Source organism: Anabrus simplex, chromosome 1, assembly GCF_040414725.1.
Source record: "Anabrus simplex isolate iqAnaSimp1 chromosome 1, ASM4041472v1, whole genome shotgun sequence".
In the NCBI taxonomy this organism is placed as follows: domain Eukaryota; kingdom Metazoa; phylum Arthropoda; class Insecta; order Orthoptera; family Tettigoniidae; genus Anabrus; species Anabrus simplex.
This window is the reverse complement of record NC_090265.1, coordinates 1,424,795,357-1,424,808,202: the sequence shown is the minus strand read 5'-3', so window position 1 is coordinate 1,424,808,202 and position 12,846 is coordinate 1,424,795,357. Positions and strand designations below refer to the sequence as shown.

At 44.0% G+C, this 12,846-nt stretch overlaps 1 protein-coding gene across 1 annotated transcript in view; it reads right to left on the bottom strand.

Moving 5' to 3' along the window:
• Positions 1 to 12,846, bottom strand: part of LOC136860032 (protein APCDD1-like) — a 113,271-nt gene that overhangs the window by 22,895 nt on the left and 77,530 nt on the right. The window contains exons 3-4 of the mRNA XM_068225866.1: positions 9,657 to 10,045; positions 268 to 497 (exon numbers count right to left, since the gene is read on the bottom strand). Coding sequence (XP_068081967.1) covers positions 268 to 497; positions 9,657 to 10,045 — 619 coding nt within the window. The remainder of the gene's footprint in view (positions 1 to 267; positions 498 to 9,656; positions 10,046 to 12,846) is intronic.

Here is a 12,846-nt window from a genome sequence, read left to right as displayed (position 1 = left end):
CCCATGTTGATCTAAGCTTTTGTTCTTCCCTCTATAAATGCGGAATCTATTCCTGAAGTTTTTCCCAGAAATGTCGTTACATCCTCTAGAAACTTGCTATTCGGTAGTTAGCCTACAAATTCCCTTTCGATACTACAGTATATCTGCTCATTTAGCACCTTTGATGCTGATTGATAACTCTTTATCCAATAGTCACATTCAAGTTTTTGGATTTAACTGTTCCCGACAAATCTATAGACAATTCAGTTGAAAGATGAAGTAGTTCACCTTGTCTGCCCGGAGCAGTGCAGTCTGGTAGGCTGTGGGACTGTATGTATCCCTTTGCTCCGGCCTGGAGTGTACGTCTCCCAGCAGTAGCTCGTGTCGGGAGTGCCGTGGATCCAGAGGGTCAGGAGGTCGCAGTTGTACCCTTATTAGCCGCAGTTCATGGAACGCCACGGAGAGGCCGCCCAAACAGTCCACGTCCTCAGCGAACAGCAATCTCAGGTGACGACGATCTGTCGACAGGAATTAGAAATTAAATTCTCAAAAGAGCCGGAAAACAGTGAAGACGGACACATATCTAACTAACCCATTTAATATAGCTGCTGTTTGTACAAATGTATATTATATATTTCATTGGGAGAATTCCTTTTCTCCCCCGAAAACCTGGCTTTCAAAATCTGATCATTTTATCCTCTGTTTGCATTTACAAGAAGATTAAACAACACCGTTCTCCAAAAAGCAAAGGAACTGTAGTAATTGATGATGATTATGTACTTGAATAATAGAACAGGGATGGTGTATTAATGTGTTTAATTAACACTCCAACTATCGCGGGGAACGAAGGTAAAAAACATGAATAATAATCAGAGAGAATAAAGATAATATTAGAAGCACAGAACATCAATATATAAAAGTCTTCGAAACATAAACAAAGTTCAAGGAGTTTATAAAACACATATGAGTTTATACACATATATTGATACTAGAGGCCGCCACACACTCCCTCCGCAGTGACAGCGTCCATGTATTTTCGAGGGAAGGTGACCCTTCGACCTGATCTGGTGATCCGTGGTGCGGGTGTATTGGATTGAGTGCTGCCTGTCTTACTCTGAAGGTTGACAGTCTTTGGAATGGAACTCGACGGAATGTCCAGAGTAGTTTCTCCAGATATGTCTTCCTTGTTGTCCGATGATTGGTCTGCCAGAAGGAAGGCAGGTTTCAATCTGTCAATGCCAATAGATTGTTCCCCTGTTGGCATCTCCACCTCGAAGTGTTTGTCACTGCGAGACAGGACTGGATATGGCCCGTCATATGGTGATTTAAGAGGTGTTCTGACCGCATCGTGTCGAACGAAAACGAACTTGCTCGTCATCAGCCGTGGGTGAATGAAGATCTTTTTGCGGTCGTGATGTTCTGTTGGGACTGGTCTTAGGTTTCTCAACTGTTCCTTCAATTTGAAAACGAAGGTTGGGATGTCAGTTACTAGTTTCTGTTCGTTGAGAAATGCTCCTGGTAACCTGATTGTTGAGCCATAAGTCATTTCCACTGGCGAGGTATTGACTTGCGGAATTATGTAGGAACGAAGTCCTAACAAGACCAGGGGAAGCTTCGAAACCCAATCATCAGACATCTGTGCCTTCAAAGCAGATTTTAATTGACGGTGCCATCGTTCAATTTTTCCATTTGCTGCCGGATGATATGCTGTCGTTTTAATGTGGACGATGCCCAGTGTGCTTGTGAGGCATTTGAAAAGTTGACATTCAAACTGCCTTCCGCGGTCAGTAGTTATGATATGAGGCACGCCAAAACGAGATATCCATGTTGAGACTATGGCGAATGAAACTGCTTCTGCTGTGATGTCAGCTAATGGAACTGCTTCTGGCCATCGGGAGAAACGATCAATAATTGTTAGTAAATAGCGATATCCTTGTGATGGAGGTAAGGGTCCAACTATGTCCACGTTAATGTGACTGAATCTTGCTGCCGTTGGATGATACTGTCCCACTGTACTGTTGGTGTGTCTCCAGACTTTACTTCGTTGGCAAGGAATACATGCTGATGTCCAGGTCTTTACGTCCTTTTTTAGTGATGGTCAAATGAAGTGCTTTTTTACTAAATTAATGGTTGCTTGAACACCAGGGTGAGCTAGATTGTGCAGCGAGTTGAAAATTGCCTGTCGTAGTTGTCGAGGTACATATGGGCGAATCATATCTTCAGTCATGTCGCAAACGAGTTCTTTACCATTGGGCAACATTATTGTTCGAAGTGCAAGTGACGTATTCTTAATGTGTAGAAGTTCTTCGTCACATTGTTGGCTTTCTGCTATTTCTTCCATGGTAACAGTTGGAGGTATAGTGATTGAAGCAATTCGTGAACAAACATCAGTTGCGATGTTCTCCTTTCCAGTAGTGTAACGTATGTCTGTGGTGAACTGTCTGATGAAACTAATGTGTCGGATCTGACGTGGAGAAGCTTTGTCTGAACGTTGCTTGAACATGAAAGTGAGTGGTTTGTGGTCGGTGTAAATCGGAAAATCACGTCCTTCAAGCATGTACTGAAAGTGCTTCACAGCTGAGTAGGCAGCGAGGAGTTCTCTGTCGTAGGTTGAGTAATTCCTCTCTGCATTTGTCAGTTTCTTGGAGAAGAATGCTAATGGTTGCAGATTATTGTCCTTGATTTGTTGCAAGGATGCACCAATAGCATAATCTGAGGCATCTACCATTAAAATTAGTGGTAAATTTGAAGATGGATGAGCTAGAAGTGCTGAATCGGCCAAGCTATTTTTTAGGTCATTAAAGGCTTGTCGAAGGTTTTCTGTCCAATTAATTTTTCTGTTGTCGTTTTTCTTAGTCCCGTGGAGTAGGTTCAAAAGCTCTGCTTGTTTACTGGCTGAATTTGGCAGTGCTCTTCGGTAAAAGTTAATGAGGCCAAGAAACCGGCGCAGTTTCTTTACTGTTGTGGGTAGCGGATAGTCAACAATGGTTTGTACTCGCTCTGGTAGTGGTCTGATTCCTTCTGCAGATATTACATATCCCAGGAAAGGTACTTCTGTTGAACTGAAAATGCACTTGTTCAGATTGATTCTGATGTTGAACTTACTGAGTCGTTCGAAAAGCATTTGAAGATGCTTCTTGTGCTCTTCTTCATCTTGTGATGCCACTAGGATGTCATCTATATAACAGTACACGAAATCGAGGTCTCTGAGTATACTGTCGATATATCTTTGAAAAGTTTGAGCCGCATTACGGAGTCCAAATGGGGTACGCAAAAATTCGAACAAACCAAATGGAGTTATCACTGCTGTCTTAGGTACATCGTCCGGATGTACAGGGATGTGATGATAAGCTCTGATCAGATCTATGTTTGAAAATATTCGTTTTCCATGTAGTTGGCTGTTAAAATCTTGAAGGTTAGGAATAGGATACCTGTCAGGCTTGGTGATGTTGTTGAGAGCACGGTAGTCTCCGCAAGGTCTCCAGGATCCGTCTTTATTGGGAACTAAGTGGAGGGGACTTGCCCAGGCGCTCTTTGATGGTTGGCAGATTTTCATATCGATCATTTGTTGGAACTCTGCTTTAGCTGCTTTGAGTTTATCTGGTGGTAGTCGTCGTGCCTTTGCTGCTACAGGATGTTGGGAAATTTCTTTAGAATGTCAGCATGTTTTTGATCTGGTGGCATTACATAAACTATTTCTATGCCAGAGACTTTAATCAATGTGCCAGGTGTCTCTGCTGATGTTAATGGGTCAATGAGTCGCCTGTTCTTTAGATCTACGATAAGATTGTAATGGTGAATGAAGTCGGCTCCAATAATCGGTGATTGCACATCTGCAATTACGAATTTCCATGTGAAATTGCGCCGTAAACCCAAACTGAGTACTAGTAGACGCTCTCCGTAAATGTTAATACCAGTGCCCTTTGCTGCATAAAGTTTACGATCTGTCTTTTTTGGGCGATCACTATCCGAAGGCGGAATCACAGAAATATCAGCTCCGGTATCGACCAGGAAACGACTTCCGCTACTTCTGTCTGTGAGAAATAGGCGGCGTGAAAAATGACTCCGATCACCTGCCGCCGCTAGTGTGGAGCGTTTTAGTTTGACTGCATGTTAGAATTCTGAGCGGAAGGTGGTTGATATGAGCATGGGCTTTGACATTTCTTTGCCCTGCTGCGATATTTAAAGTGATACCAACATAGTGCTCCATTAGGATTAAAAGAATGGGCTGATCGGGACCTGTCTCGTGACCTTCTTGGTGAGGAACGAGATGATCGTCAGCTACTTCTTGAAGAACGTGACAACGTTTTCAATTCAATGATTTTCAGTGTTAATTCAGCGATCTGCATTTCTAGTCTTGAGATGCGATCGTTACTGACATCATTTATTTTATTGACTGCAATGGCGGGTGGTGTCTGCACGGTTTGAGCACGAACATTTAATCCCGGTTGTGAAATTTCAACAATTTTGTCAGCCATAGTGGCTATGGTGTCCAGATCATCTTTACTCGTAGCTAATATAGAACGTGCGGTAACAGGAAGCCGCTGCATAAATATGGTTTTCAAGAAATCGTCCTTGACTTGCGTACCGGCTAAAGTTCGCATCTCACGCAAGAGTTGAGTTGGCTTCTTATCACCTAATTCTAATTCTGTTAATAATTTCGTCACTTTCCTATTCTCTGACTCTTCAAATTCCTGAATTAGTCGTGCTTTAAGCTCTGTGAACGGAGTGGTAGATAATGGTCGAGATAAAAATTCGGAAATTAATTCTACAATATCCGCTTCTAATGACGCAACAACATGATTAAATTTCGTGGTTTCGTTAGTGATACCCAACATAGTAAAATGTGTTTCAACTTGAAGAAACCATACCTTTATGTTTTTCTTCCAGATGGGTGGAATCTTCAGTGAAATGCGAGCAACACCCGCTTCGTTCCATACTGTTGTTGCCGGTGGATTTGTTTCGTTGCTGGCATCGGTCATTTTCACACTTGACTAACCACAAAATGTGTTCCGCGCCGTATTTTAATATCACGTCGGGGTCACCAATGTAGTAATTGATGATGATTATGTACTTGAATAATAGAACAGGGATGGTGTATTAATGTGTTTAATTAACACTCCAACTATCGTGGGGAACGAAGGTAAAAAACATGAATAATAATCAGAGAGAATAAAGATAATATTAGAAGCACAGAACATCAATATATAAAAGTCTTCGAAACATAAACAAAGTTCAAGGAGTTTATAAAACATATATGAGTTTATACACATATATTGATACTAGAGGCCGCCACAGAACAAAACATCCGGAATTGATGGTATACCCTCAGAATTACTCACTGCCTTGGGATAAACCGCCATGGCGAAGCTAATCCTTTTAGGAGTTAACTGTTTGTATATGACGGTGATTCATTATCGTTCTTCAAGAGGCGAGTGAGTGACTCTTGGCATCGTGATTAAAGAACACATTTTCTAGTTTTACATAGAATCCGAAACACGCTAACTGAATTTCTTTCTTCATTCTTAAAATTCCACTTTCATTGTCCAGCTCCAAACCGCGGATGCAAGGCGAGAAGCTAGTAAAGAAGCCATTTAGCTACCAATTTTATTGTTTTTCAAGACGGGTTACACATCTGATTCTCATGAATGGTTTACCACACCGAAGGAGTTCGCTAGGGATTTTTGTGGAATGAATTCTCGTAATCAGTACAGTGAAACTTCCTTAATTCGCTGCTCATGGTCCAAGTTAAAGGTCTCCTGTGATCATTTAATGAACTCTGATGATGACAATTGATTAAATGGAACTCCTGCCCCTTTCAGATCATATTCCTAAACAGAGTCAGATGCTTTTCTCACCATTCAAAGGTATAATTTCGACCGTTATTCCGTAAACAATGATTTCCATGATGAACGAATACATTCATGAGCAACTGAATTAGAGAGAGCTGCCGTAGTGGGGGATATGGCGCTGTGCTTGGTCCGGCGAATATAATAGGAGGGCGTGGCATATAAGAGCGAGGACGTCGGACCTTGTGCGAGCTGTATGAGTAAGGCCGGAATTACACCTACCGAGTACTGGGCCGAGTCACTCGCTTTGTTACTCGGCCGAGAAACTTATTTGAGGAGTAGATGCGATTACACGAGGAACAGACAGCGGACGAGTCAGTGCATTAAAAACGTTTAAAGTGTGCGGGAACATGGTTATGCGAAGCAGGGAAATAAGGAAAATGAAGAGAGTTTTTAAACACTATTGCAACTTAATCATACCTGCCATTATAGAGGAAATCCAAAATGACATTAGGAACAATTGTACTTCATTTTATTCTTTCCATCTGGTACACCAAAGTCAGGTAAATTCATTGCTTCTATCAACTTGTGATAATCAGCATCACGCATGTTTTTTCTTTGTACACAGCAGATTAGAAGTTCCATAAACATTCGTGTGTTTTTTACTCTTGAATGGATTTTAACGTTGTTTCACTACTCCATGTAGCCATTGTCATTGAAGAAATCAGATCACAGCGTGCCAGATAATACAAGAACACTCCTTCACAATTGACTTCACTGATTACACTGACCGAGTGAAGAGCGAGTGAAGCGCCGAAGTGAGTGGACAGGTGGAGGAGGTTCTCATTCGGCCGAGCAGTTGGGTCCCACGTTTCTATCCACTGTCTCGCCCAAATAACTTGCTCGCTACTAGGCCGAGTACTGAATGTACTTATCACATTAGCCGAGTACTCGGCCGAATGCACTGTCTCGGCCGAGTACTCGGTGGGTGTAATGCCGGCTTAACAGTTGACTACAGGATGGGCAAGACACGAGGCTCAGCTCGTTTGATTACGGCCAGATTATCGCCGCCACACGTATGGGCCACTCCATCTCTGAAGTTGTACAGGCACTGACGTTCCCAAGGGCCGCCGTATCAAGCGTGTACCGTAAATACGTCGATTCGGGAGAAACCATCGCTGCCAGGGTCAATTGTTCGTGGTGTACGACGCGTTGATGGCAAGGGCGCTGTCGCCTAGCTTGAATCGTAAGAGTGGTTAGACGGGCCGCAGTACAGCAGATCACTCTTCAGTTCAGTGCTGGACAACGACTTCTGAATAACCAAACCATCTAGAACCATCTCCTCGCCATGGAGTACAGAAGCAAGCGTCCAACGAGGGTACCTCTACTCAACACCCCTCACAAGGCACAACTGACATGGGTGAAGGAACACCACCATTGGACGCTCCAAGCATGGAAAAAGTCACCTGGATGGATAAGTCGAGGTACCAGCCGATTTCAAGTGTGTCGTCAGCTACATGAGGCAATGGATTCTTCTTGCCATCTGAACAATGGTAGTAGTATCCTCGTATGTCGATTGTTCGCGTGGAATGAAATAGGACCCCTGGCACATCCGACACGTCCCTCGCCGGTGAACGTTACAGGAAACTCCTGACAGGTCACGTTTACCCCTTTGTTCACCTCCAGCACCCTGCAGGCAACCTGTACCTACAGCCCATCACTCCCGAATTGTGGCTGACTGGTTTGATGAGCACTCCACGGATGTGAAGATGCTTTTCTGGCCTCCGAGGAACCCAACCTCAATTCCAATGAGCACATCTGGAAAGCTGTTGAGACGGATGTTCGTGACTGGACACTGCTCCTACCAATCTTCGTGTATTATGGGAGGCTGTGCAGCGATCATGGATCAGTATGGCTCCCCAACGCTTCCGGTGTCTTGTGGAGTCCATACCATGCCGCATCGCCACCTTCATCAAGGCGAAAGGCGGTGCTGCCCGCTACTAGACAGGTATCTCTAATGTAACTGCACATGAGTGTATTGTGCAAGTGAACTAGACGTTGTGTGGCGAATGATATCTATATAAATAAAGTTGTAGGGGATCCGTTGTCTGTAATTTCGTTTGTTTTGGTAATTTTTCAGATATTCATCCGTTTTAAGTCAACTCAATATCGAATCGGTGGTTTTTACTATTCGTGTCTGTCTATTTGTCTGTTTGTCTGTTCCACAACCGCGGCAAAGCGGCTGGATAGATCTCTACCAAACGTCATATTTGATGTACACTCATCCCGGCGAAGGTTTTCATATGTATATCATTTTAAAATCTTTGAATAGGCGGGGTGTTTATAGGAAAACAAGAACGGTTTTCCTCCATTTTCTCTTATACTATTGATTTTCTGTAAATTCCGTGGACTGCATGTAAAACGTCTCTTCATTATAAATAACTTTTGTTATGTTCATAATTTACCTTACTCTTCAAATGACGGAGAAAATTATTATTTTCTGCGGGTATCATGCTCTGCATTGAGTGACCGACAGACCGACAACGAACCTACAGGTTACCATGGCAACGTCTCTGCTTGCCAGCAGGGAAGTGACGTATTGCCATTTTCGTCATCATTCCAGTAAATTCGTGGTTGTTCGTTGGGTAGAAAGCAAGAGAGACGTCAATCGGCCGTTCTGCGGGATCTGGCGGAATATCGTTGGAGGTTATAACCGTCCTTGAATAGCTTAAGTAATAACACCATTAGCCATCTTCTTATCTGTTTACCTAAGAATCCCTGCGCCTAAATTTCTCCTCTGTTACCGCTTTCTTTTATCCATAACTCATACCAGCATAATTTATTGAGCGGCATTTGATTTTCCAATACATTCACTTGCTACTTACATATTTATCCTTTCCGGCTGTCCTCAGTTATAAATCTATTTTCTATTAATTTCAACTTTCTTAACTGTATTATTTTCTTCCTTAATTACTCCGTACATATGCGAATGCTAATCCCGAAACCTGGACACACTTTTCTTTGAGGAAATATTGTAAGCTATGCAAATGTATGAGTTTTGGCCCCGGAAAATATCGGCATATAGATGCAATTTTAACGACGGTGCAGACCTCCATTTCGGGATAATTGGTGGCTAAACGGTAAGTCGTCTCACAAAAGAGAAAGCACAATCGCCTTTCATTTTGGAGAGATCTACAACTTTGGTCCTATGACTTTTTGTCGTATTTCTATCCCTTATACGTTAAATTGAGCTGTAGTTCTCCATTTCAAGTTAATTTTGTACTTTTTACACGTATATGTTATCGTTTTGCATACTCATAGGAAAGATATCATGACATTGGGCACGCACATTGACATGACCAGTGGCCATATGTTCGCCAAATGTTCTGATTCCAGTGTCACATGGGTATCAAAAATATAAACAAGTGTGTGAAAACTGTACCAAATGTCACCCCCTTCAATGACTAACTGAATCTAACCCATAAATATATAGGCTATACGAGAAACTGTCATAGGACGAACCATGTAAAACACTGAACGAGGCGTCTGATGGTGAATTCCGTTTGTAGATGCAATATAATATAGTCTTACTCATTGCCTTTACAGTAAATTACGGAGAAATCCGTATACAATGCAGAATACCGTAGCGAAGCAGGGTACATTTGCTAGTTAACAATATTTTACTTTCTGGACCCTGAAATGGCGGGTTCCTCGCAGGTAACTTATAGTGTAGCATTAAGTATAAACCGATAAGAAAGCCCGTGGAAACTATTCATCCAATCCCAAGAACATTTTATACATCCGAGTTCTTCTGAACGACACACTTAGCAAACATGGGACTAAAGAATAAGATATCACATTATAGCAGGTTAGGCCCAGATACTTTACCGACTGCTGAGGAGGAGGCAGCATTGCGACGCTGGTACTTGATGCTCAGGTTGTGCTCCGGCGTGCTGAACAGGGCGTACTCGCGGTAGGGTCTCCATCGTCGTCGGACAAGTCCAGGGCAGGTAGCATTCACTCGGATGGCCAGCCTCTCGGCTACATGCACGCTATGTACTGTGACGGTCACCCTCTGAAGCGAGTACTCGGCGTCTGTTGCTCCAGGGGTCAACCAAGAATGCCCTCGCAAGCGCAGGCGGCCGCGGGCATCCAGCGTGTAGAGCGGCGTCGTACATGACTCGTCGGCGTAGTGGAACTGAAGTAAGCGGAACGAGTGGTTGGCGAGGAACGAGTAACTGCGCAGAAGGAACCGAGGGCCGGAACGCACCTCGCACCTGTAACACAGACATGTAATTAACAAAGCAACTTGGTGCTCATAAGTGTAGTAGGATGAGTGACCATCAAGGCCGTGAGAAATGATACTCGTTTTTAAAGCCTGCGAAGCTAATCAAATCCTTCTGGTTGAACCAAGCATACTTTTATAGTCCTCTACATACAATGCTCACAAGAAATGTATAGCTGAGATACCTCATGTGGTTCAAGGAATCTTGTCCTGACCTGACCCTAACTAAAGTCTATTAATTAGAAGGAAAAGGCATAACAACTGACAATGGAGTTCAGTGAGCCGGCATATGGAGAAGTCAGGAAACTCGATCGGGATTTCTTCCGTGCCGGGGCAGGTGCCTCAGTATACCGTCGAAACAAGTGCTCAGAGAAGTATGGGAATTATCAGTAAATACACATTTGAAGGGTGTAGGAGAGTGCTGTCCGATAACCACTGGCGGTGAAAAGAGGGACCTGGACAGTTAAAATGAAGGAACCAAACCAGGAACATACACTGTACATGCAGAGTCAACTTGAGGAAAGTAATGTAATGTTGATTTTCAACCATATAATCTATCAGGTAGGCGTTCCCTTCCACGGTCGATCTGCTCGGTCTTAGTTCAATGTTTTACTTTCGAACGACGGAGTGAGTGAAGGGAATATTGCATTACTGGAAAAAATGTACATTCGGTTTTTGATGGATTTTAACGTTTCGTAGTCACGAAACACCAAGAAAATGGGTTTCACAACATGACTTTTTTTTTTTTTTTTTTTTTTTTTTTTTTAGGGAACTTGGGCCGCAGATCTCGTCTGAAACAGCATTACGTTATGCGTCCCATTTGAATCTGGAGGAAAATTGCGAGTTAGCGTGTTGATTCCTATACTCATTTTTTGGCCAGTTGCTTTACGTCTTTAGGTCTTATGGCGACGATGAGATGGGAAAGGGCTAGGAGTTGGAAGGAAGCGGCCGTGGCCTTAATTAACGTACAGCCCCAGCATTGGCCTGGTGTGAAAATGGGAAACCATGGAAAACCATCTTCAGGGCTGCCGACAGTGGTATTCGAACCCACTATCTCCCGGATGCAAGCTCACAGCTGCACGCTCCTAACCGCACGGCTAACTCGCCCGGTATAATCGTTTTAACTAGAACGGCCCCGTACCGGACAACACTTTTCCTGCATCCCGTCCATATGCAACAAATTTCGTACTCTGTAGGATATACTGTATATAGTTTATACCGGGTGGTCCACCAGCCCCTTGCGATCCACTTTTTTGCATCCCTTCACATTTACTACAATGGTGAAAGACATCGGTCCCTCTCCCTAAACCGGAGTAATATAACAAGACGTGTGTTTACGGACTAGAAGAACACAGAAATCGTGAGCGCCACTCCAAGGACTGATTTGTTTATTTGACCCTGTAAAAGACCGCATGTTTCGTTGCATTAGGTATGGTGCTGGGTTGGACTAGGATGAGGAGATGAAGGTCTGTGGCCAGTTAGCTACGTCGTCGGCTACATGTTCCAAACTTCGTAGACTACAGGTAGGGCAAAGTATGCGCCTTGGGAACGATAACAACATGCGATGGAGGTAAGGACGTAGCTGCGCGGACTCTCCAAGCAATTCACAACACAACACAACACTGCCTCAAGATGCATTCCAGCGACGAGTATGTGGATATGTTACTTATCTATGGAGAAGCTACACAGAATGCATACCGGCACAACGCTTGTACTAAGAACGTTATCCGGATAGACGAAAACTAACGGGCAGGACATTTCGGAGTGTGGAAAGACTCCTGCCGGATACTGTATTCCTGGGAAGGATACGGTCTCATCCCATGACGTCTGCTGACAATGAAGAGGTCGTGCTTGACGCTATCCGGCGTAACCCTGATACTACGACATGGGCCATTGCGCAGTAGACAAATATCAGCCGAGCGTCTGTTATGCGGATATTGCATACCCGCCGGTTTGCTCGTACCATCTGCACTGATACCAGGAGCTCCATGGGTATGATTTCGATGCCCTGGTGGCGTTTTGTCAATGGATCCTACAGCATGTGGACACTGATCCTGCTTTTCTAGCGACTCTCTTACTTACGGACGAAGCACGATCCCACAACAATTGAACCGTTATTCGCCATAATATTCATTACTGGAGTATGGATAATTCCCATTGGGTGCGACAGACAGCTTTTCAGGTACAGTGGGGCGTGAATTTATGGTGTGGAATCCCGAGGGATCTCCTCATCGGTCCCAATTTCTTTGAGGGCCATCTGACCAGCGATTTCTCCAAGATGAACTACCACCGTTTTTAGAACATGTGCCTTTCCTTGACCACTGCAGGGTGTGGTTTCAACATGACGGAGCTCCACCGCACGTGGCGGTGGTCGTCCGGAACCATCTCCATGCGACGTATGTTGATAAATGGATAGGAAGGGGAGGACCTGTCCCCAGGCCCACCAGATCACCCGATCTTACGCCCCTGGTGGGCCATGCAAGACAATTGGTGTATGCACAGGAGCCGGCCACTCCTTGTCACCTTAGACAGCTCATCACCGAGGCATGGCAATCCGTTTCGCCAGAGATTATAAAACGGGCCAGACGGTGCTTACAACATCGCGTGCAGCTCTGTATCGACCACGGAGGTCGTCAGTTCGAGTAGGTGCTGCGTCAAATGGCATGGATAACTAAAATCCTGTCACATGTTTCCTAGTCTCTATCAACTCAGCTTCATACCAACAGCCCTTTTCAAGGTCAAATAAACAAATCAGTCCGTGAAAAATACCGGTATTAAATATACAACCTTGCC